The sequence below is a fragment of the Kogia breviceps genome, chromosome 2 (genome assembly GCF_026419965.1).
Source record: "Kogia breviceps isolate mKogBre1 chromosome 2, mKogBre1 haplotype 1, whole genome shotgun sequence".
NCBI lineage: Eukaryota > Metazoa > Chordata > Mammalia > Artiodactyla > Physeteridae > Kogia > Kogia breviceps.
The window spans coordinates 125,261,622-125,288,854 of NC_081311.1; the positions used below are offsets into that span (position 1 = coordinate 125,261,622).

General features: G+C 35.3%; 1 protein-coding gene across 4 annotated transcripts in view; it reads left to right on the forward strand.

The window, feature by feature from the left end:
- The window catches only part of LOC131750502 (polypeptide N-acetylgalactosaminyltransferase 13), a 578,974-nt gene that overhangs the window by 337,489 nt on the left and 214,252 nt on the right, over window positions 1-27,233 (forward strand). For all 4 annotated transcript variants that reach the window (XM_059052963.2, XM_067026047.1, XM_067026046.1 and 1 more), the window contains 3 exons: window positions 11,754-11,920; window positions 12,530-12,737; window positions 15,477-15,647. In XM_059052963.2, the coding sequence (XP_058908946.1) occupies window positions 11,754-11,920; window positions 12,530-12,737; window positions 15,477-15,647 (546 nt within the window). The remainder of the gene's footprint in view (window positions 1-11,753; window positions 11,921-12,529; window positions 12,738-15,476; window positions 15,648-27,233) is intronic.

Genomic DNA, 27,233 nt, shown 5'->3' on the forward strand with positions numbered 1-27,233 from the left:
GGGTTCAGCTTTGGGTTTTACCCCGCCTCTGCATGTAGGTCACCTGAGGGCATCTGTTCTTCGCTCACACAGGACGGGGTTAAAGGAGCAGCTGATTCGGGGGCTCTGGCTCACTCAGTCTGGGGGGAGGGAGGGTTACAGTTGCAGGGTGAGCCTTCGTTGGCAGAGGCCTACATAACATTGCACCAGCCTGAGGCGCACCGTGTGTTCTCTGTATTCTCTGTGTTCAACTTCAGGGGAAGTTGTCCCTGGATCACAGGACCCTGGCAGTGGTGGGCTGCACAGGCTCCCGGGAGGCGAGGTGTGAAGAGTGACCTGTGCTTGCACACAGGCTTCTTGATGGCTGCAGCAGCAGGCTTAGCATCTCATGCCCATCTCTGGGGTCCGCGTTGATAGCCATGGCTCGCACCCATCTTTGGAGCTTGTTTAGGCCATTCTCTGAATCCCCTCTCCTCACGCACCCTGAAACAATGGTCTCTTGACTGTTAGGCAGTTCCAGACTTTTTCCGGGACTCCCTCCCCACTAGCTGTGATGTACTAGCCCCCTTCAGGCTGCGTTCATGCAGCCAATCCCAGTCCTCTCTCTAGGATCTGATCTCTGAAGCCCGAGCCTCAGCTCCCTGCCACACCCATCCCATCTGGTGAGCAGACAAGCCTCTTGGGCTGGTGAGTGCTGGTCGGCACCGATCCTCTGTGTGGGAATCTCTCCGCTTTGCCCTACGCACCCCTGTTGCTGCGCTCTCCTCCATGGCTCCACAGCTTCCCCTCTCTACCACCCACAGTCTCCGCCAGTGAAGGAGCTTCCTAGTGTGTAGAAACTTTTCCTCCTTCACAGCTCCCTCCCTAATGTGCAGGTCCCGTCCCTATTCTTTCATCTGTTTTTTCTTCTTTCTTTTGCACTACCGTTATGTGAGGAGTTTCTTGCCTTTTGGGAAGTCTGAGTTCTTCTGCCAGCATTCAGTAGGTGTTCTGTAGGAGTTGTTCCACATGTAGATGTATTTCTTATGTATTTGTGGGGAGGAAGGTGATCTCCACGTCTTACTCCTCCTCCATCTTGAAGGTCTACCCCATTGCATTGTTCAGAGACTTGTACTCTGAAACACCATCCATCACAATTCACTCTGGATATACAGCCCCATTTGAACAATTGAACTTTCTTTCATTACCTATAACTCCATCTTTCCTCAAGAATGTATGGTTTATAATATATATATGTATGTACTTGATACACAAATGAATATTTTATATTCAGAGAATCCTTTAGCTAGAAAGCCTCATTAGAAGAATACTGAGAAGAAAGGGATCTTTTCTGGGAACATTTCAGACCTTTTCTTGAAAACAGTAGCTACAGTATGATAGGGAGTTTTCCACACAGTTCAGAATGACTCCATTCTTGATAGTTAAGTAGATTACATTGAAACTGGAAAATGTTTGACACAGTGAAAACCAAAATTTTGCAATGTGGTCATAATCATGCAAAAGATGTAAATGCACAAGGACCAGAAAAAAAAACCCTTGTGAAAATGAAAAAAAAGAGAAAGAAAAGGGAATTAATACATAAAATGTTCTGGGAGTTTAGGAGAGTGAACAGTTGGATATCTGTGCAGGAAATACAGTTTCATTGAGGAAATGTGACTTGAGTCCTACCATGAATAATGTGTGTGAGTGCTTCAGGGAAGACAGCATTCCAAATACAAGGAATTCTAGAGATTGAGGAAGATAAAGGCATGAGAGAACTTTGTTTCATGAAGGGACTTTGAGATGTTCAGTATTGCAGAAGAGTTAAATGCCATGGTGAGAGGAGAAGGTGACATGTGTGAGACTAAGCCAGGAAGAGCCTTTAGAGTTTAACATTAGGCAACAAAGAGCCATCCAAACATTTGAATAAAGGAGTGGCTGCTTAAATCTGCATTCAGGTCTGCAATGAGAAGGATATACTTTGGGGGTCAAAATATCCCCCAAATACACCATATTGATGCCATGTAATAACTTAGAGAAGGGATGATAGTCTATGTAGAGGGCATAGTAACAGCAAAGGATAAGAAAGATACTGAGGGAGGAATCATCAGGATTGGTGACTCATGATGTCAACATCACCAGCATAATGTCAACATCAAAGTTTTTGCCTTTGAACCTGTGCAGTGGTTTCATTGTCTAAGAGAAGTGAAACCTATAAGGCTTAGGGTGGTCAGTTGACTTGGATAAGGCCATGAGTGAGGACAGAAGCAAAGCTTGTTCCAGATTCCATGCCTTATTGAAATCAGTGTTATTTTCACTAACAAATGTGAGAATTTAAACTTATGAATGATAATAGTGAGTAATCTTGTTGCAAAGTCACTTTAATTATAGTTACTGCATTCAATAAGTACGTTCATTTTAGACAACTCATTGTCAAGTACTTTCAATAGCATGAAAGAATTATATTCAGAGGTCATAGAAAGAGAACAACCTTCTAAATTCATGTTCCAAAACAACAAAGGCCACAACACTTACTTGAATGGTATTCTTTTACTTCTAGATACAGAGTTGAATTATAGTTCATTTCCAAAAAAGAGAGCTCTTCACAATAGAAAAAATATAAAACTTGCTTGTACAGTACTCATTTTTATGTGCTGGAACAAAGAGATTGTTTAGCAACTGTTGACATGGAAGTAACTGCAGTGGGAGTATATGGTTGCCATTTATTTGGTAGAAATTAGATTTATAATAAGTTTTATTTTTTAATATAAAGCAGATGTCACCTTAGTGTACCCAGTCTGTTAAAGTCAGGATAAGTCAGCTTAAAGCCAAAAGAATCATCCTCCCAAGATTTACGCAGTTCCCTGGTAGACATTCTTTTATGATTGCTTTTGTGACTGCTTTCTCAGTTCCTCACAGTGCAATACAGATGCTACACCTGGCTTCTTTCTTAAATGAGAGACATACTTATGTAATCACCAATGCAGTGCATTTATGAGTAGGGCAAATTTAATGGATAATAGGAAGGGAGGTGGGGTTGCATTATAACATTGTAGTCAAATATGAATTTTAGACATAACTTATCTTTAAAACATCTTGCAGTTGTCACATCACTGAGGAAAGTCCACTGGCCACTTTAGCCTCTCATCATTTTACTTTCTCATCTCCTCTCCCTAGTCCCTTTTTACTCCGTTCTTTAGTCTTTCCCACCTCAAGTGCCCACCCCCCTGGAGCAAAGCTAAATTTCCCCTCACCTCATTCAAAGCAATTAATGTTTTCCTTTGTTTTCTGGGAATGCATACCTTCAGCCTCCCCAAGTACCTATTCAAAGAATTCTCCCTAACAAAGGCAGTTTCTTCTCTAAATGAGAAAGGGCCTTATCCTATCAGGAAAGAGGTTGAATAACATCTATTAAAGTCATATTTCCAGGTTTTGAAACCCAGCTCCGTCACTTAGAAGCAAGTTACTTAACTGATCTGAACATTAAGTTATTATCAAATGGGAGTAATTTAGAATATTATAAGGATTATAATTATTATAAGAATAATTATTATATGCTTATTATATCATATTATATGATTATTATATAATATATAGTTATTAGTGATTATTATAAGCATATTATAAGGACTCCATAAAAGATCACCAGAATAACCACCACCTTAACAGACAGTTCTGATGAGTTCTAGTAGTCTTGGAAAGAGAGGCCACATTAGAGATTTATCGAGATTGGGGGTCTGGGTTTAAGCGACTTAAGACTCGTCTTTTAATGCAGGAATCTTATTGAGCCTGGTCAGTGTGTGATATAATAGTTTAGGATTGGTGGACATATTGAGGAAAGAGTCTTGAGGTCAACTGATAAGCAGCAGTTTGTTTAGTTAAGATATACATTGTCCTGAGAAGACAACGAAGCAATGTACTCTCCTTAAAAGGGGATTGTTTGAGCAATTAATTGTTTGAATAAATTTATTTTCTGGAAGTTCTTGAAGCGTGCAGTGAAGCTATTTATGAGTTCACAGCCTTCTCTTAGTTCTGATATTTAACCTGCGTGGTTGCAGGAGATTTCAGTTCTCAGGGTCAAATGAGATGATACATAGAAAACACATAGTACAATGTCTGCTGCGTAACTAAGAGTTCAGTAAATGTTCGCCACTTAGTACTAGCTTTCTTATTATGATGTTTCTTAAATCAGAGCTTGACTACAGGAGGAGGTGGCCTAACCGTAGCTGAGGAATGCAGGATTTGATAATCAGACCAACCCATAGGGTGGGGATAGGAGGGAACACAAGTTGATAGACTTAACTCATGGATATTCAAGAGCAGGCAAGAAGCAGAGATCTCAGCAGAAATTGACCCTTTGAGATCTTCCAGCAGAAAATAATAAGCAGAGATTAAAGTAAGCAGGAAGATTTAATAGCAAGTAGCCACAGCCAGCAATAGAAATTTCAGATTACGGCAATAAATGATTTAAAAGAACTAAAAGGGAAAGAGGCAGGACCTTTATTCCACACTGCTACACTGGACAAAGAAGTAAAGCAGTTCTCAAGCCAGGATGGTCTAGACACCAGACCTGTTATTGAAAATGCATTGGAAGTAAGGAATAAAATGGATGCTTGGCCACAGAAACTAAGAATAAAAGACAAATTAATATGGCTATGGTCAGAATACTGTCAGCAGCAAAGCTGAGCCAAATAATTATAAGACCTTATCTGTAATATTTCATATAGTGCTTGATAATATAAGAATAGTATAATAATAAATTATATTCATATAATTCCTTAATAATTCCATTTGTTTCCTCAAAAGTCCTGTGATATAGATATGGCAGGCAGTTTTACTGCAATTTAGATGATGACAGAACTGAAACTTCAAGAGTTTGCTCATAGATCCTAATGGCAGAATGAGGAGACAAACATAGATTTTCCAGACACAGAGACTTCTCCAGTATATCAAAATAGAATGATGTTACTTATGTTTGAGGGGAATGTGTTATAATAAAATGACTTGCAGACCAATTTTCTGATACTCCTTCCCTTCCCTATCCCTAGCTCATTTATTTGCCCTGGCTCTAGAAGCTTGAAAACGGAAACCAACTGAAAATATAAAAAGATGTAGAAAAACTGGTATTTCTACACCTCTAGTTCAGATTATAATAGTGTAGAACTATGGCTGGGGGACTTACCTGGTGGCGCAGTGGTTAAGAATCCGCCTGCCAATGCAGGGGACAGAGGTTCGAGCCTTGGTCCAGTAAGATCCCACATGCCATGGAGCAGCTAAGCCCGTGCGCCACAACTACTGAGCCTGCTCTCTAGAGCCTGTGAGCCACAACTATTGAGCCCTCGTGCCTAGAGCCCCTGCTCCACAAGAAGAGAAGCCACCGCAATGAGGAAGCCTGCGCACCGCAACTAGAGAAAGCCCATGCACAAAAACGAAGACCCGGGCTTCCCTGGTGGCGCAGTGGTTGAGAATCCGCCTGCCGATGCAGGAGACACGGGTTCGTGCCCTGGTCCGGGAAGATCCCACATGCCGCGGCGCAACTGAGCCCGTGAGCCATGGCCGCTGGGCCTGTGCGTCCGGAGCCTGTGCTCCGCAACGGGAGAGGCCACAACAGTGAGAGGCCCGCATACCGCAAAAAAAAAAAAAAAAAAAAAAAAAAAACGAAGACCCAACACAGCCAAAAATTTAAAAATAAATAAATTTATTTTAAAAAACTACGATTGGAAAGTTAATCTGATAATTAATACAATAGCCTGACTCAGTGAAGTTTTCATGCATCAACCCCTTACTAAATACATTTTGTGACATGCAGAAGGCTAGTTTCTGGCGACACAGAGATAAATAAGATTAACCTTCCCTCTTCGTTTTTTTTTTTTTTTTTTTTTGGTATGCGGGCCTCTCACTGTTGTGACCTCTCCCTTTGCGGAGCACAGGCTCCGGACGCGCAGGCCCAGCAGCCATGGCTCACGGGCCTAGCCGCTCCGCGGTATGTGGGCTCTTCGCGGACCGGGGCACGAACCCATGTCCCCTGCATCGGCAGGAGGACTCTCAACCACTGCGCCACCAGGGAAGCCCCACTCTTCTTTTTAAGAAGCCCCTAGTCTACTGGATTAGATGTATTTGTTGTGAAAGAGTATAATAAGTAAAAGGATTGAGGCATATATGAAGTACATGGTTGGGAGAGGCGCTGAGTAGTCTTCTCTGGGATTAGGGAAGTAGAGAGAAAGAAATTCCCTTGCCCCCTCTTCCTCCTTTCTGCTGCACAGCACTCTCCACCCAAGGTCCTCATGGCATATTTCAAAGAGAAACTGACAAGCAAGGGAGTCTTGGAAAAGCATCCTACTCAATAACTCTCCTGCTCCGACCACCCCAATACTTAGAAGAAAACAAAAGGAGCAAAGAGTAGACCTGATAGCAAATAGGCTAAGGATGAGTACAGGGTCTACCTGGATGTTAAAATAAAGGTGATTGGGACAGGTGAATAGCAATCTGATTTTGTAAAAAAAGAAAAAAAATTGAAATAGTCAAGTAATTATGACTTACAGGAACTTACTTTTGGAAGGTGTAACACAATGGAAGTACAAACCAACATATAGAAACCCATGCCAAATTAAGTGCTTCGTTTTACTGAGGCACCAAGCTTTCAATTATGAAAGAAACACTTTCCTGTTGCCCAAGTTTTCTTTGCATGGGTGCATTGGAAAATGATGGAATTTCTCTCTGTGAATATAAATGTTAATGACAGGGAAACATGGAAACCACACATAATTCTGCAAGGTTCAAGGCAATTCCCACAGCTCTTAAAAATAAGAAGTATATAGAGGGCTTGTAAGTCTTTATTTTAAATCACTGTTGTTACTCTTCCTTTGTTTGAGGCAGTTAAAGGTAGCCACTGATTCACTGAGCAGCCATCAAAAAAGTCATGCAAACTACAGTGTTGACAGCCTTTGTTTGGAGTCCGAAATGCACTGTGTCTAACTAAACCACTGTGTAATTATGGATCCTTTGTGATTTTCCATTCTCACCTTAGAGTCAATTTTTCTTTGATGTGGCATGTTGTGTTCAGTAACTTATCTGAAATCATCAGTATAGTTTTGAAAAGGATAAAATCAAATTGTAACAGTCTATGTTCCCATAATGTGTGCATAGCCAAGGGAAAAGATGGTAAATAGGTACACTATCTCACTATTTCCATTTTCCAGACAGTGGAAAAGTGATTCTACCCCCGAATTCTCTCCATAGAAGAGCAGTTGCATTTATTTCTCATATATTTACAAACCAACAGCTGATACACAGAAAACTGGATGAACATTAGTATGTATCCAGATGACAGAAGAGATTGTAAATGAAGTAGAGACTTTCTGACTCCAGTACTTATAATTAAAGGAAATAGTGCCTTATTTTAGTTCATACAAACACAGAAAGAGATACTAACCTTATACATCCTATTTTAAAATGTTGATGTAAGCAAAAAGAAGGTTTTACATACATATATATGTATGTATATCATATCAGTGTTTCTGTTAAATACATTTAGGTAACAGTTGTCAGCTTTGGCTGCACATTCAAATCCCCACGAGAGATTTCTTTTTAATCCCATTATGCATGGCCACACCCCAGACCCCTAAATCAGAATCTCTGTGGCTGAAACCCACATATCAGTACTTTTTCTTCAAGTTCATGGGATGATTCCTATGTGCAGCTAAGAATTAGAGCCAGAGATATATTATTACAGAATTAAAAGGAAATAAACTTTCATTTTCTTTCAACTGTTATAGATTTAGAATGTCAAAATATAGTGCAAATGTGAAATGCTGCTATGATAAAGCTTATGATCTTATTGGAATACCAGATTTCAGGAGCTTAATTTGAGTATTGGATATCAGATATTCCTTTCAAATTGATGAAAATTGCTGTTGCAGTCTGCCACTTTTACTCTCAAAGTTAATTACATACACATTGTGTTCCCACAATTATGTCACATTTTCCAGTTCTATTTAGATGTTTACATAAAAGAGAAATAATATCTTCGAAAGACAGGTTGCTAAGAGTATTTGATCTATGTGTACCTAATTTCAGTGAAAGCTGTCTTTCTATGCTTAGTTTTAATAAAATGAACCTAGGAGAATCTATTTCTCTTTTTGACTTAAAGATAATTATTTATAAAGATATAAATTATTTTAAAAGGCATAAAAATGCTTTTATTATAATTTTTCAGACACCAACATCATTTAAGACATCTTGCATATATGGAGCAGAAATCATTACTATTACTAATATTATTAAATAATAAATTGTTTTATTAGTGGTATTATTTATTACTTTATTATGCAGAGTATTGAACTAGCTCTGTGACTTGAGACTTGTATTCTGTGAAATAAATATTTGAATTAGTCAACTTTGAAAGTCCTTTGCAATTCCACCTTTTGGAGATTCTGAGCTTTACTCTGCTGTGTAGACCAAGCAATGTCTACCACACATTTCAGAGTACATACTTCAATCTTATTATGAGAGATGTAAAAGCTGAGGTGAACAGTGGTGAAATTCTTCCTGTAATACCACAGAGAAGAAGTTTATCATGTGTGAGGGTGAAGAGATTATTAGAGAAGTCCAAACTACCTATTTATTTTAAGTACTTACCTACATCATATAGGTTCCTTGTTTTGTTTTGTTTATTTTTAATTGTTTCTGGAAAAATCAGCCAGTTAAAAAAAACTTTGCCAGTTTAGATACTAAAGGCATTAAAAAAAAAAAACCTGAAAAAATCAAACAACACTTTAGTACTTTTCTGTGGCTAAAGAAAAAATTATTGTATTCACCTGTTTTAAGTGTACGCTTTATACCTTTTATATGTCTGAAATCAGGATGAGTTTTACAGTTAATGATTAGTTACAAACATTGTCTACCAGCTGGCAAAAAAAAATATTGCATGTAGGCAATATTCCTTAAGCTTGTGTAAATGTGGTGATGGCCATTTACATAGTCAAACTTCAACTAAGTTATGTGCACTATTTGTACTGTATGTGTAGAGTTTGTCATTCAACATTTCTTCAGAAAGATTACAATGTGATTTAGTATTAGAACAAAAAGTTATTGTCTGAACAGAAAGGCAAGGAAACAGTGGCAAAAATTATATTTCATTTGATGAAGCCAATATTTATGGTTGGAGCAATGACTGCAATTTCATATTTTCTTGTTAATCAACAGCTGACTGATTTATATAGCCTTGTTGCTTATCATGTCAACCCAGGACCAGCAGTGTCCACATCACCAGGCATCTTATTAGATATTCAGAACCTTGGGCCCATCCCAGATCTATTGAATCGGAATCTGAATTTTATCAAGATCCCAACATAATTCTTTTGCAGCTAAAAGTTTGCAAAGCACAGCTTTATAGTACCAAGGAGGATACTCACAAGATGAAGTTGTTTTGTATTTTGTTACTGAGGTATGTGCTAAATGCATGCCTCTCATTTAAGCAATACAGCCTAAAGCTGGAGAAATCCCCTTAGAATAGATGAAAGAAACTTCAAAGCAACAAGAAACTAGTGTGACTGATTTATAAGCAAGCCTGAAAATGTTGATAGGAATCTTGATAGGAATCTATGTCCAAATAAGTTTAAAAGCTTTTTCGATAGGCTTTACTTAGGTATTGAATAGAGCCTATTCAAGATACGAAAGCATTATATTATAGTTTATTTGACAACATTTTTCTAGTGGAACATAAAATTTTTCCTAGTGAAACATTTTTCTTTCCTAGTGGAACATAAAATCATGATGTATCTAACCCTAAGTGAAACAATAGGTTTGATGAATTACGGGCAATAATTCAAGTTCAGTGTGTCACAAATCCATTAAAAACCATGAAAATAAAAATTCTTGTTCATAACATATCTATGCACTTGAGATAACTGGATAAACTGACATAGAAAATTATTAATTTGTGTAACAAGAATTATCCTATAAATTATTTTATTATTATACAAAGTTTTCTTAAATAACTGTTTACATAGGAGGAAGAGGAAGAATTAATAACATATTAGCCACATTTTATTTTTATGCTACACTAAGTAATGATATGGTGGAAGTTTTCTTTAAGTAAGCAAAATAGCTACATTAATAGTAATTTAGTTCATTATAACTTCGTCACATATAATGAATATAAAATTAACATTTGTGAGTGGACATTTTTAACTGCAAAAATAAAGCATGCTGGAAAGTTTAAGAAGCTGGATCTAAATGTCTGCTTTTATTTCAATATTTTAAATGATTTATCTAAATTAATATCTCATTCATTTTTTCTTTATTAGCACTTAGTGTAACATGTGAGAGATTTGAAAGAAGTGATTTTTATCCAAATGATACTAAGTAGACTCTATAGACTGTTATACTTGGGTTAAACCAATATTTGTTGACTGTTGGACAGATTTCAGCCTGCTTTTCCAGCTTTACTTCTTTATTGATGATAATGATTATCTTTATGATACATTTTGTTCAGCATGCTGAAAGTGAGGGGGTGTTTTGATGAGGCAGAAGAATGGAGGTTTGAGGAAAATCATGGCAAGAACCTTTCTGACTTACCAAGACAGCTTTCTAAGTTCATTTAGTGATGAACTTCCTGCAGGTACAAGTCAAATGATGATGAAGCATATAGAAACCATTTGAATCTTGCTACCGGAATGGGAAGAGATGACTATGAATCAACCTACTTTTCACCCTCTACATTTTGATTTTTCTTATATACACAGTGTCCTATATAGTGTGGCTGCTTAATGAATGTTATTCAAATAAATATTTGCTGAAAAATGTTATGGTTAGACACATGCACATTCTTCTCTGGCTATATTGCAGAACACTTCACTGAGTAGGTGATATTTTAGACTGTTGTAAAAGATGATTAAAATCTCAGCAGGCATGCAGTCAGTATTTGTTTTATTACATGCCTCTGATGCCCACACTTTAGTGGATTCTTTTTAACTCACCTGTGAAGGAGACTAATTTTAACGATGCTAATTTTGTGTCATAGATTAGGTCATTTATTGGTGACAGGGTGTATCTGGTTTATTTTACTTTATGGAATTATTTTAATTTTCTAGCTCTTTAGAATATTTTACAGGAAAAAAATAACCTAAGGTGAATAACACATTGAAGTTTGAGATGTTCTGGTAGCCTATATACCCTTTCATAATCTCCAATTTTGATTGTATAGTACTCATTGAGAATCTGTAAAGTATCCTGGCCCCTAAATCTTTACCTCAAAGTAGACATGGATTATGGCATTCTCAAACAGAATAGAAAGTGTACGTGACTAGATTTTAGAATAGAAAAATCATTTCAGTTTTACAAGCTTCAAAACCCTGTGACCATGTGCCTTTTTATGTTCTTAAGACTTATTGAGTTATACAATAACTCTTTTTCTAAACAAAGAAGACAATTATATCTACTAAGTTAATTCATCTGTCCCTGTTGTACCTGGTCTTCTATTGATAGACTCAGAATGCTATTTTAGCTTTCTTAGACTTGTGTAAATCATGCCTCTTTGTTCCCTGGAATTGATGTAAAATTAGTCAAAAATAAAATCAGTTAAAATAATATTAGTAAGTATGCATATTTAATTTTCAAAGTGCCAATTGATTACTCACAGCAAATATTAAAAGGAAAATAATTTTGGATAATCATAAAGTGTTTCTGTAGTAAGGGGCTTTCAAGTCTAAAGTTGTGTCAGAATGGATATTTTTATTACAATGATCAGAATGAAAAATGAACTTAGCATGTCCCTCTTCTTTCCTCTCTTCCAGATGCAAGACAAAGGTCTACCCTGATGAACTTCCAAACACAAGTGTAGTCATTGTATTTCATAATGAAGCTTGGAGCACTCTCCTTAGAACTGTTTACAGTGTTATAAATCGTTCTCCACACTATCTACTCTCTGAGGTCATCTTGGTAGATGATGCCAGTGAAAGAGGTACAAATATTTGTATATTTTTTTTAATTAGAAAGCTTTACTGTGTTCAAAAAGATAAATGGGCAATGATCTGTATTTTCCTTGTAATTATACTAACTCTGTAACCACCTATCAAATTTTCATTAATATACCAACTCCAGAAACAAGTAACAAATTCTTTCAGTTTATCTCATGATTCCATGGTTCTTACTAACCTAAGAAATCAGCCAAAATGACTTTCATAAGTTTTTCTTTTTTTTCTAAGCTCAGTTGATCTTATGACTGAGCATTTATATGCCTTTGTGGATACTTGTCTTTTTATTTTTTTTTAGTGTAGGTGAAAGAAAAATAACTTCTAATTAAGGAGACTGCATTTGCCAATGTGGCCCAGTTTCTAAATTAGATTCTGGTATATTAACTTCCTAGTATATCCTTATCCTTGTCAGCCAAGTGACAGAATCATAATGAACTGTATACTAATTCACTGATGAAATCTCTACATCTTTATTTTGTACAATGCAAAAAGTGTTGATAGGAGTTTACCACCATTTCTGTGTGTTGAATTTCCATCTGCGTAGTAGTATCTCTTCTCTGTTTCAAAACTTTATAAATTCTTATTGCATGTTACAGATTTTCTCAAGTTGACATTAGATAATTATGTGAAAAATTTAGAAGTGCCGGTAAAAATTATTAGAATGGAAGAGCGCTCTGGGTTAATACGTGCCCGCCTTCGAGGAGCAGCTGCTTCAAAAGGACAGGTCATAACTTTTCTCGATGCACACTGTGAATGCACGTTAGGATGGTTGGAGCCCTTGCTGGCAAGAATAAAGGAAGACAGGTAAGAATTCATGTGTTATGTCTGTCTGGGTTTTGAATGAACCTGTTAGGATATTTTCAGCTGTCCATCAAAACTTTGCTTCCAAGTTGCTATTTTCAGAATGTTTATTTCCTAGCTTTTAAAAAAGTAGTCCCCCTACTCCTTATTTAATAAAGACCTTGGCTTATTTCTGCTGAACCTGAATATTTGATTAAGAAATAGTCTAACCATTCAAATAGTAAAGATGTGCTGAATATTCATTTTATAGGTGATGGAAATCAGTCCAATCAAAAATAGTATCATATTTTATAAAATACATTTTCAAAGCACCTTTGTCTTCACCATCACCCTGTGAGGTAGGTAATACAGGTATTCTTGTCTGTATTTAATAATAGGGAGGAACAAATGAGTTAAATAACTTGTCCCAGTTATGGGAAGTGATGGGAACAGCAATTTAGTTCTTCCCACTCCCAGAACAGTCTTCCCTTTACTATGTCAGTGCCCTTATTCAAAGTCTAGTCCAAAGCCACCCTGAAGATCTTAAAAATAAACTCACACTCATGCACCCCACTGAAATGAAACCAGGATTAAAAAAATAAAAATGCATAGAAAGCACAGCTGTAAGAATGTTTAATTATTTAAATAATATTGTCCTTTTGTACAGACATATTATGAAATCTGAAAAGTTGAAGAATATAGAAATTAAGAACCCTCATAGTTAGCTGAAATTCTTTCTGATGATGGTGCTAAGAAGTGGGTTTTTTGCAGATACTCATAAACATGGGTGGTAAATGAGTATCATTCCTAAGCGCCTAATGAAGACAGCTATGCTGATGGCTGTCTGATATAGTAACAAAGCATTGCATAACACCTTGCTTGCATAGTCATTTCACGTACAGTAGAAAGGTCTTTTTAGAATTGAAGTTTTTAATTAAACTTCCAAGACAGGGGCTGCTTAGTGTGAGCTAGTGCAGCTGTATCACATAAATGGCAGGATTTGGTACTTGCCAGGACGATGGAAAGAAGTTGTCAGTAAAATGAACCATAGCAGTTGAAGAAAGCAGTGGGAACCTTTTAGTCAACTGAGTGTAATATATGGCTAATAATATTTTTCCATTCTGTGTATTGTACAGTATGCACAGGAAGGTAAGGTTGGCAAAGTAAAATGAACTTAGAACATCTTAAATTCGTTTCCTGGCAGCTTTTCATACATTACGCTGCTTTTTAAAACATGTGTTTCGTATTCAACTTAGTGAGTTTTTAATACAATGTTGTTTCACTATGGTCATGAATGGATCATTTATTTTTTCATCTAACAACATATTTAGATTGTATTTGCATATAATGAACTCTAAAGCCTTGTCCTGCTTATATGTTCTAAAGTTGCCATAACTAGATAATAAAGTCTTATTCAAGGTTATTAGATCTAATTTCACCTCCCTATAATTTAAATTATTAAATGTAATGAAGAAAGAGAGAAAGATATTGCTATTATATGGACCAAAGTTACCAAGAAGCTTTTTCCAAGGCTAAATTAAATCTATTAATTTCAGAGAACTCTATACGTTGGCCAATTGAGTGGCATATAAGACCTAATAGAAAATGAGTGTTGGTGATGCTGGTGTTACAAAACCAGAATAAATAATGGACAGCATGTCCTTGCTTTCCACATCTATGGGTGATTCAACTGTATGTTTACCTTCTATCTTATATAAAAACAAGCTCTACTCTTAGGAATTAGCTACAAACAAGGCACAGTTGTTTGAACATTTACTGTGGAGATGACAAAAGGTTGATCCCATAATAAAACATATAAGCCTGGAGTAGGGGAAGACTCGAGGAAGCACAACATGGATTAAAAGAGTACCTAATGATCTCCCACAGTGAAAAGTTCCTTACCCTAAAAAGCCACCATCAAGAGTATCAAATCTATATATGTATAACTGAATCACTTTGCTGTACAGCAGAAATTAACACATTGTAAATCAACTATGTTTCAATTTTTAAAAAAATCTCCTGGTTCTTCCTCTTACTTTAAGAAAAAATGGGTCATAAAACACCAGAAACTGAAGTTGCTTATCTTTTCCCATCTTAAAATATGTAGATTGTTAGTGTAAGCTTGTTTTTTTTTTTTTTTTTCTATTTTAGTGTAAACTATAAGTCTAGGACAATTCACTCAGAAATTGTCATGACACTAATGTCATTCATAGGAAATATTTACTTATATTGATAATCATGATTTTTATCGTTGCTTCTTGGATTTTTATTTGTTTGTTTTTCTATGAAGATTTTCTCTGAACTATCTCTTTAAACTTACCTATCCCCTTAGAGAGTCAAACTACCAGATCTAATTTGCCATCATTCATTCTTCACTCCCCGCATGCTGTTGCTTTTCAGTGGCCTATAGCTAAAATGATGCATAATATCAAAGCAGCTCTACTAATCATGCTGTGAGTGGAGGTTTTATGAAAAATAGACCATGTTCATCCTGCTGAGTTAGTATTTAGAATACATTTGGAAGTCAGCTTGAAGATCAATTAGTATATTTGATTAGATTATACATGATAGAATAAAAGTAGACTGAAGTAAGATGCAGTAAAAGGAAGTAATTTTACAGAGAAAAAGGATAACATGAAAATAAAGGCAAATTAAAGTCACAAAATAATTAAATTTCAACATATCAGCTATATTAAGTTTAAGGAAGCTAAGGTAACATTTAAATTATTATTTTTATGTAAACTGATTTTAATTTTTCTGCAGGAAAACAGTTGTATGCCCCATCATTGATGTGATTAGTGATGATACCTTTGAATATATGGCTGGGTCAGACATGACTTATGGGGGTTTTAACTGGAAACTGAATTTCCGTTGGTATCCTGTTCCCCAAAGAGAAATGGATAGAAGGAAAGGAGACAGAACATTACCTGTTAGGTATGTAGAGCATATCTTCCAAAGCATAGCATGTGTATTCCTATAATAATTATGGAATATTATAAATTTGTATGATCATATTTTAGACTTTTGAAGACATATACTTTTTATTCATATGCATATATGTATAATCACATTTTACATGATCATCTAAGAATCAATGACAATATTAAATCTAGTTTAAATTGCACAGACAAATTTAAGTACTGGAAATAGTGCCAATTTTTTTGAAACTGTATATTCTTATATTCAAAACATATGTATTGTGAATTTTCTATGTGACAGGTATGTGTTAGCCTTGATACTTCAGGTAGATGTAATATAGTTTATAACAGAGGTATAACCAAACATGTTTTAGTAAATATTTTAAATTTACCAACATTAAAGAGCTATCTTCTCTATAGATACAAAAGAAAGATCCATTTGGAAAATTTTAATATATGAACAATTATGAAGGATTTATTGTTTGTTCCAAATTATTTAAAAAGCTACTTAATTTGAAATATTTATGCTGAAAATATGTGCTTGCCCTTAATATAAAATAAGAACTATCATATAAATCTTTAGTTATCTAGATAAGCATTATCTACTTTATTAACATAAAATTATCACCTTCTTATTTTAACATATTATTGTGTACCTCTTGCCTGCAACCAAAAATTGATTTCCTGAAGAATACTTGGGGAGGGAGTTCACTAGTTTAGCTCTTTAAAGATGATTTTGGTTAATCATCATTTGGTTGAAACAATAAAGAAGTACCCTAACATTCTAAAACAATGTATATAACCCATTATCTAGAGAAGAATGTTTCCTAGCCTACTGAGAGAATGACTTATCCATTGGCAAGACTAATTATATAATGAATTAATTAAAACCAGCTCAAAAAATTGGCTAATGGAAGTGAACAGCTCTAAATGCTTGTTATTGGACAATTAAATATTGGAACTGTTAACCCTCTTAAGGATATATTAACCACATCAAAAAGAAAATAACATGTAGTTCCAAACAGTTGCGTAAGGATGTGAAATTATTATGTCAGTATTTGGAGTGTAATTTAGCAGTCCTTAACTCTTGCTGTCATCTTCACATTCACCTTGTCTTATTGATCCTTGCCTCTAACAACTTGAGGAAATACAATGGCTCCTATTACCATTGTTAGAAATCCTATTTTCTTAGATCATGGTTTCATTTAGTGTTAGATAATTTTTCAGCTTCAGATCCCAAGTGAAAATGATCAAAATACATGACCAGTACACTCAAATATAGACAGTGTTATTTATTTGAAAAAGAGGTTTAAAAGACTACATGTGCATACTTATTTTTTTAACACATTGGCAAAAGACATACTTTTTTAAACTTTATTTTCTCACAGAGTCAAAAGGTAAATAATTAAGAGCTAGCCAACATTCATAGTAAGAAATTGCTCATCTTATTCATAAAAGTAAAGATCTACATAGAAATCTACCATTATTTCTCATCTTTCATTAACTAAAGCAAAAGGAAACATCCAAATTGCTATATTTTCATCACAATTTATGTGATTTTATTGTAATAACATGGAGAGATGATGAAATCTGAGTATATTTTATTTGCTTGCCTTAGTAACTGCACAGTATTTCACTGTGAAGGAGCAGTATTTCAATGCTAAGAGAGTTGGAGCAAGAGAAAGAGAAAGCTCAGTCTTTGCTGAAGTTTCTAGATTCTTATGGAAAAGGTTAATTATTTCACTGGCTGTGTTGTAACAGCCTGCAGGTAATTTTCATCAGCATAGCTGTAATGTGAACTTTCTTTGTACTTGTAATCTATTACTCGAGGATGTGATCATTTTTCTCACATCCATACACAGATAAATCATTCTAGGTGTTAAAGACAATTTTTTTCCTACTTGATTAACAGAATTCTGAATAGCTAAAGTGATTAAAATTAGGTTGAAATTCTGGTTTTCTTAGCTGAATACTTTATTTGAAATGTCAGTTATGACAGAACTTTCTAGTGACTATAATTGGCTAGTTAGTCATCATTTAGAAATACGATCATGCATTTGCATACATAGAGGAACAACTTGAACTTGCAGCCTAACCTTAGTTATACCTCATTTAAAGTAAAGTTTATAATGGTTATACTTATTATTCTATTCTCAACCTCTGGGCTTTGATATTTTCTTTTTAATAATAAATGGAGTTTGTGAAATGCTTGGCAATTGTGAAGTTATGAGTATGGAATAATAGCATAGCATACATAGTCCAGTACTGTTCTTCTTTCTATTTAGTTTTCTTTAATCAGTAAACTGTCCTTGATATTTTAGTAGTCAAATTATATGACTTTACAGGAATATCTCAATTATATGTGCAGCAATACAGTAATCAAATCGTTAAACCAGAGGTCATAAACCAGGAGCCAGTGTATCAAATATGCTCTGTTGATGTGTTTTCTTTCACCTACATAATGTTTGGCACTTATTAAAATTACCAACATTTTAAAAATGAGATATTTTAACTGGTAGCATAAGTTATCTGGTAGTGCAGATAATCTCCCAAATCATTTAATTAGTTTGGGGGTGTAGTATGCATTTTTCTATATAATAAATATAACTGTTCAGTTGATTTGGTTCAGGCTATTGAAATGAGTTGGATTCCACATGCAAAAACACATGCGCAAACACTGTTGAGCACTGTGTTAGGTTCTACATATACAAAGCTGAATAGAGCTATCTCTGCACTATTGCTCACTATCTGGCACCAGCTGTAAGTCTGCTGGATAAGGGGAAAAGGCCAGCACAACTGGCTAGAGAGTGGAGGTACAGGAGTTAAATTGTGTCAACTGATAGAGTGTTGTGTGCTTCTGGAAAAGAACTTGGCTCTTTAATCTTATTGATGGCGTTAGTCTCCTAATTATGCTCTGTAAGTAACCCTAAATAAATAGTTACAAAAGTATTAGATTCTACTTTAATTTCTCACTGATTGAAATAGATTACTTAATTAAAACCTGTGGGTTATTTATCAAGTCTATTTATCTTTCTTTACCCTTTGTGTCTTACCTTATGGACTTTTTTCACATTTAGTCATTATTAATATTCTCAGTATGACTCCTCTCTTTCTTACATTGAGTACCATGTTCAGTATTTTTCTAAAGTAGAACAAAAGAGTTTTAGATTTTCTTCTAATCCATGCTAGCATAATAAATGAAACATAGATGTATTGATAATTATGATTTTTTACTTCTGACATATTTGACTTTGGTATCCATTTTTATTAACAGTTGTCTGATCTCATACATTTATTTTTCTCAGTTGGAGTTAGGAATTTATGAATAAGATCAAATAAATTGAACAATCCTATTAATAACAACTTGGATTACAATCATTGTGAAAAACTCATAGAATATTCACATATATTATTTCCTATATCCTTCTAGTATGATATCATAGAAGAAGCATTAAAGCTAGCTTTGGAGGATCTGGGTTTTATTTCAAGCTCCTCCTATTGGGAATTTACCCAATTCTTCTCAACTATAAAATGGAAAATTATTCTCCCTGCCTTGCTTAACTGGTGAAGTGCTATAAAATATTAAATGAAATTTGAAATTATTTGAAAATAGTTATTTTAAATTTATTTCTGATAATATAAGTAACAGATATATGCATTGAAAAATAAATGTGACAAGTATCTATAAGTTTAAAGAAGCAGAACACCAATGAACTAGCTCTTTTAGTATTTTGTTATATTTACTTCCATAGCATTTCTTTCTAGATACATTTCCCCACAATTTAAAAATTGATATATTATTAGTATTTCTCTATGCCATTAACATTTTATCGCAAATAAAAATTTTAATGGCTGTTAATATCTAAATTTTTTACTAAGCCCTGTCTCTATTTTTAATAGTCTAAAGTCAACTAAGAGTTTTACACTTTATGTTTTTGCAATAATGCAGTCTCTTTAGAATTATGCAATCAAGCAATATGAAATTTATTTTAGTATTCTTGATACATTTTGCCAGTTTGATTTTCTCCCTCCAAATCATTACTGACTCTAATTTATAGTTCCTCTAGGAAGTATAATAAATGAAAAACACCTAGTTTATTCTGTAAAATCTTATACAAATATAAGACAATATTTGTAATTCTATAATAGCAACTAGTAATATATTTCTTAATTTTTATCTATCAGGTTTTCTTTATTGTATTTTCCTCAGTCCAATGAAAATACACTTTTAAATTGGAGGAAAGAAAGCAGAAACAGATAAAGCCTGTGAGACCCTTTTTTACAATAGGAGATACTAAAGCAACAGCACAGGGAAAGGTCAAGGCTGTGCATAGAACAGACTGAAAGGACTTCAGAATGTTCAGCAGTTCAACATTCAACCCTACTTGTGTTAAAATCTAATATATGTTGACTTTGAGAAAAAGAAAAATTCTACCTCAGGTGGAATCTTTAAATCTGTATTCCTTGGAGAAAATAATCCATTTACAGTATATTACTTCCTAATGGTTTAAGGGATAATTTACAAGACTTTCCTAGCAGTCTGTTGAGATGAGAAGAAAACAGGGGTGGTATAGAAAGATTACAAGGTGATGAACTAAATATCACATTTATATACTGAATAATTGTATCACATTAACAAAAACATTTTAAAACATCTGGCCCCATTGTTATTTTGACCCCTCTGAAGCATGGAATGAAAACAAAAGGAAAGATTAAAATTTGCACCATTTACTGTACATTCTCTTTGGAAGCTTAGAGTTTTATCAGGTGGTGAGGATTATGAAAACGATTAAGGAAAAAGGAAAAAATAACTATTCCTTTTTTGGTAATATAGGTCTTTAAGCACAGGTTAAGGTATTTGATTCCAATATTTCTTGGTAAATGCATTCGTTGGCGGAAAAACGAGCCATTTGCCCATACTAAGCAGAACTATCCTTTAAAAATAGCTTTGATTAGGCTTGGAAGAGGGGCTGGAAAAAGTTGCTGATGCAGGCAGCCTGGCTTTAGGAAGACCAGCCTTAACTACATGTTGAAAATGTTATCCCGTAAAACAAAAACCTAGGTCTGAGAGGGCTAATGGCAGACTCTTGGAGGGCTCATGACAAGGAGTACTTCCCAGAACTTCTGCTTCCAGTGTCCTTGTCCCCGTGGTAAGCCACAGCCAACCCCTGCCTCTGCAGGAGACCCTCCAACACTAGCAGCCATGTGGCTGACAGGGTCTTGGTGCTCCGGCCAGGTGTCAGGACGGTGCCTCTGAGGAGTGAGAGTCGAGTTCAGAACATTGGTCCACCAGACACCCCCTGGCTCCACGTAATATCAAATGGCTAAAGTTCTCTGAGAGATCTCCATCTCAACGCTAAGACACAGCTCCACTCGACAGCCAGCAAGCTACAGTGCTGGACACCCTATGCCAAACAACTAGCAAGACAGAAACACAACCCCACCCATTAGCAGAGAGGCTTCCTAAAATCATAGTAAGGTCACAGACACCCCAAAACATACCACTGAACGTGGTCTGCCCACCAGAAAGACAAGACACAGCTTCATCCACAAGAACACAGGTACCAATCCCCTCCACTGGGGAGCCTACAAAACCTACTGAACCAACCTTAGCCACTGGGGGCAGACACCAAAAACAACGGGAACTACGAACCTGCAGCCTGCGAAAAGGAGACCCCCAAAACAGTGAGTTAAGCAAAACGAGAAGACAGAGAAACACACAGCACATGAAGGAGCAAGGTAAAAACCCACCAGACCAAACATATGAAGAGGAAATAGGCAATCTGCCTGCAAAAGAATTCAGAGTAATTATAGTAAAGATGATCCAAAGTCTGGAAAACAGAATGGAGAAAATACAAGAAACATTTAACAAGGACCTAGAAGAACTAAAGAGCAAACAAACAATGAGGAACAACACAATAAATGAAATTAAAAATTCTCTAGAAGGAATCAATAGCAGAATAACTGAGGCAGAAGAATGGATAAGTGAAGTAAGTCAGAAAGAGAAAAACAAATATCGAATGCTAACACATATATATGGAATCTAAAAAAAAAAAAAAGAAAGAAAGAAAAGTGGTTCTAATGAACCTAAAGATGCAGATGTAGAGAATGGACTTGAGGACATGGGGAGGAAGAAGGGTAAGCTGGAACGAAGTGAGAGAGTAGCAATGACATATATATACTAACAAATGTAATATAGCTAGTGGGAAGCAGGTGCATAGCACAGGGAGATCACCTCTGTGCTTTGTGACCACCTAGAGGAGTGGGATAGGGAGCATGGGAGGGAGATGCAAGAGGGAGGAGATATGGGGAAATAAGTGTATGTATAGATGATTCACTTTGTTATAAAGCAGAAACTAACACACCATTGAAAAGCAATTATACTCCAATAAAGATGTTAAAAAATAAAATAAAAAGTAGCTTGGATTTTTTTAAAAAGCAAATCAAAAAATAGAAGACCTAAATAGACATATCTCCAAAGAAGACATACAGGTGGCCAACAAACACATGAAAAAATGCTCAACATCACTAATTATTAGAGAAATGAAAATCAAAACTACAATGACGTATAACCTCACACCAGTTAGAATGGCCATCATCAGAAAATCTACAAACAACAAATGCTGGAGAGGATGTGGAGAAAAGGGAACACTCTTGCATTGCTGGTGGGAATGTAAATTGATACAGTCACTATGGAGAATAGTATGGAGGTTCCTTAAAAAACTAAAAATAGAGCTACCGTATGACCCAGTAATATACCCAGAGAAAACCATAATTCAAAATGATACATTCACCCCAGTGTTCATTGGAGCACTATTTACAATAGCCAGGACATGGACACGACCTAAATGTCCATCAACAGAGGAATGGATAAAGATGATGTCTTACCCACATACCATGGGGTATTATTCAGCCATAAAAAGGAATGAAATTGGTTTTTTTGTAGAGACATGGATGGACCTAGAGAATGTCATACAGAGTGAAGTATGGAAAGAGAAAAACAAATATCATTTATTAACGCATATATGTGGAATCTAGAAAAATGGTACAGATGAACCAGTTTGCAAGGCAGAATTAGAGAAGCAGATGTAAAGAACAAATGTATGGATACCAAGGTGGGAAAGTGGGGTGGGGGATGGGTGATGTGGTGGGATAAATTGGGAGATTGTGGTTGACATATATACACTTATATGTATAAAATAGTTAACTAATAAGAACCTGCTGTATAAAATAAAATTCAAAAAAAAAAAGTAAGTTAAACCTTGTCAAAACCTAAAATAAAATAAAATAAACAAAATAAAGAAAAAACAAAACTGGCTTTGAAACTGTTCCATAAACTCTACAGGATTTGAGCAAGTTTCCCTCTCTCAGAGCCTAAGTCAGCATAAACTTTTAAAGTAACAGTTTCTTCTCTACCAAAATCTGCATCTCCTTACTCAACATATGTTCAAATGAATGTTGTGGTGGGCAGTATTCCACTAAACTTCCCCTTTTTTTCTCTGAAAAAAACCTTTAATCACATTCAACATGCAATTATTCGTTACTCTAGTAAAAGAATGGCTATGCCTTTGATTCCTTTCTTCTGTTTTCTATATTGAGTATAGTTGACAGAATATGGAAGGACAGAGAGATACTCACAGAGTCTAATTTTCCTTTGGTTTCTAAACCTTCACAGAGGTTAACAAAATGAAGTCATTTTATTTTATGATTTGAAAACATCAAAATTATGGAAATATTTCAACTATTCGCCTCACATTTGTGTAAATAGTAAAATATGCTTATCATTTTTATCATAGTTTATAATATATGAGAAATGTTATTAATACAGAGCTAAACATTAACAGTCTAGATATTGTGTAATTTGACCGTTTCAAATAACAGCTTAAAGCTGAGCTGTGGTCTCACAAATCTTCTTTACACTTTTTCTCCAGAGATCTTGGTTATTTGCCAAGTAAGATTAAATAGAATCCTGATATATCCAAGGATTAGTGACAAGAAATGATGTTTCAATAACTTTAAAAGAAATTGCTTTGAAGAGCAGTACTAACATTCACAGGAAAACATGGTACATAAATTTGGAGCTTGAAATCAGAAAAAGTGTATTTTGAATTAGCTACCTCAAATCGTTTGTAGTGTGAGTTATAAGGATAAATTGAGAGATGACGGACCGGCAGATGATTAGATAGATAGATAGATAGATAGATAGATAGATAGATAGATAGATAATTTATATGTAGAAAGAAATTGTTTTCCTAACTGGACCACTAACTACCTAGGGGGGGGGGGGTCCTTGAACAAGTCATTTAAATACATTGCAATTAAATTTGGTTGACCAAATCTGTAGGGCTTTTAAAGCTCTAAAATATTGCAATTCTATTCAAAATTGTTTAGACTCTGAAAACAACAAGATAAAGCTGATTATAATCTTGATAAACAGATGTTTTCCTCTTCTTCATTCAAATTAGTATTTAAATGTGCAGTACTTGCTTTGTGTTGATACTATTCTAAGAGTATTGCATTAAAACTTATATCCCAACTTTATAGACGATCAAATTAAAGCATAGAGTTTAAGTGACTTGCTGAAGGTCACACTGTGGGACTGAGTTTTGAACCCAGTCAATCTAGATACAAAGTCTATACTCCTAAAAACTAATTGGCTGCCTCTTAGAGTCTCTTTACTGTCTACCTGCTTTTCACACACGTGGTTATCCCAGTGTGAAGTATGGGATATATTGTCTTATTGGAGAAAATGCAGGCCTCGCATTTTAGCATTACTGAATAATCAAATGTATTCTATCACAGTTTCTTTGGACTTATCAAGTTCTGCTGAAAAGCTTCAGTATTTTTCCATGTCAAATGCTTACTTTTTGAGTTCTTTACTACTCTACATTGTTATAAAGCTTTATATCTGTAATTCTAAAATACAATCAAACTCAATCCTCAGAACTCTAAGTAGAGGATAAGGTCTTTAATCACCCTAGAATTAGTGAAGGCATCTTTATGATCAATTTAGCAGATGTAAGCAAAGAATTTTTTTGCAATTTCAGAAATAAAATTGCAGGTAATTTTGACTTTCAAATATGGAAGTCAAATACTCAATACTCATAATAATAAGAAGTGACAATTGCCTTGAGAGAAACAGAGTGCTATAGTACAAGGTAGAAGGGAAAGATTACAACCAAACTGGAGGGAAGAGGCTTGTACTAAGGCCAGCCTGTATGGAATATATAAACTTTGCATTGACTTAAGAATGGAGCAGGTATGAACATTTAAGGGGAGTTTACAAAGGAAAATTCAAGTGGCAAATTGATGTGAACAAATGCACCAAGGTGGGAAAGTGTGAAGCATTTACTGGTATAACTAAACACTTTAAGTACAGATAAATATTTTAAAGGAATGGAGGATCTCATTGGGTAGGTCCAGATACCTGCTGCCAAGATAAAAAGCTGGAATTAAAATAGGTTTTGGAACATCTGGTTAACAGTTTTAGAGGAATTCTGATTTAGAGAAATTAATCTGGCTGTGATTTGTAGGATAAATTTTAGAAGTAGCAGACTCTAGAAGCAAGAGAGTTCCATTAACAAATGGTTAGAAATAAAAGGACTGAAATTGGGAAGTGACCATGATAACAGAGATAAGTGTCAAAAATACTTAAGAAAGAAAAAGGAAGTATTTGGGAAATGACCAAATGAGGCAAAAAAGAAAAAGGTGCTGGAAGGTGGTTTGATGAAATAAGGTCTGATGAATAAAGTCTTAGGACGCTAGAAGAAAATAGAGAACTTTAAAAGAGAAACAGATGTGGTAGCACATTCTCAGTTCAGTGTTACATACACTGAGCAGAGTCAGAAGTTTTCAAGTAAACATCTAGTGAGTACTTAGAAAAGTACAACCAATGCAGAGGAGGGAAGAGAGAAAAGACAACAGATCAGGAGTCATCCTCATAGAGGTGATGGTTAAAGGCATATGACCGACGATTTGATACAGGTAAAGAGTTAGAAAGAGAAAAGTGCCACTGAGAGACCCTTGAGAAGACTACATTTTGGGGAAAATAAGATAATTATTAAGCACATATATTTGCAAAACAATACTGTAATGGTACATTATACTCATGTCACAGATGTAAAACTAAGAGCTTGACTGAGATCTGATAGCCAGCAACAGAAAGGAAGAGGAAGGGGAATCAATAAGCATCATAAAATAAATATTTAAACTGATAGAAGGAAAAACCTCTCTAGAACAATGGAATGGGAGTCAGAAGTGAAAAGAATTTAAGCAAGGAGTTTGGTAAATTGTGTTAGATGCTTTCAAAGGAAGAAGGCAAGGAAAGGCTGTTGAAGTTCATAATCAATGGGCCCTTTCAGAAAGAGGTTATTATAGAGATGGGAGCAAGATCCAGATTCTAGTGAGAAGGTCAAGAGGAGTTGAGGGAGTATGAAGAAAGTATCCTTTCAGTAAGGTCACCAGTGAAGGGAATAGAAAATATATGTCCCTGGTTTGAATGAGTAGTAGGATGGAATGAAGATGTATTATGGTTTAGGGTAGAACTTAGTTGAGCAGTTTTGTAAGCTCAAAGGGACAATCTAGAAATCAAAGACATAAAACACAAATGTAATAGTCAATGAACAAGTAGCTGAAAGAGTACAGGCATAGCTCAGAGATTGTGGGTTTGGTTCCAGACCACTGCAATAAAGCAAATATCACAATAAAGCAAGTCACACAAATTTTTGGTTTCCTGGTACATTTAAAAGTTATGTTTACATTATGCTGTAGTCTTTTAAGTGTGCAATAGCATTGTATCTAAAATATATATATATACCTTAGGTAAAAAATACTTGCTAAAAAATGCTAACCATTATATGAGTGTACAGTAAATCATAATCTTTTGGTGGTGAAGGGTCTTGCCTCAGTGTTGATGTCTGCTGACTGTGGGAATTTCATAAAATAAGCGACAGTAAAGTTTACCCCATCGATTGACTGTTCCTTTCACAAATTATTTCTCTGTAGCATGCAAAGTTGTTAGATAGTAATTTATCCATAGGACTTCTTTCAAAACTGGAGTCAATCCTCTCAAATCTTGCCACTGCTATATCAACTAAATTTATGTAATATTCTAAATCCTTTGTTGTCATTTCCCAGTTTTCACAGACTCTTCACCAGGAGTAGACTCCATCTCAATAAACTGTTTCCTTTGCTCATTCATAAGGAGCAACTCTACATCTGATAAAGGTTTGTTATGAGATTGCAGCAATTCAGTCACATCTTCAGGCTTTAATTCTAGTTCTCTTGCTATATCCACCACATCTGCAGTTACATCCTACACTGAAGTCTTGAACCCCCCAAAGTCATCCTTGAAGGTTGAAATCAACTTCTTCCAAATTCCTATTAATGTTGATATTATGACCTCTTCCCATGAATCATGAATGTTCTTAATCACATCTAGAAGGGTGAATCCTTTCCAGAAAGTTTTCAATTAACTTTGCCCAGATCCATCAGAGGAATCACTATCTATGGCAGCTATAGCCTAATGAAATGGGTTTCTTAAAGAATAAGAACTGAAAGTCAAAATTACTCCTTGATCCATGGGCTGCAGAATGGGTGTTGT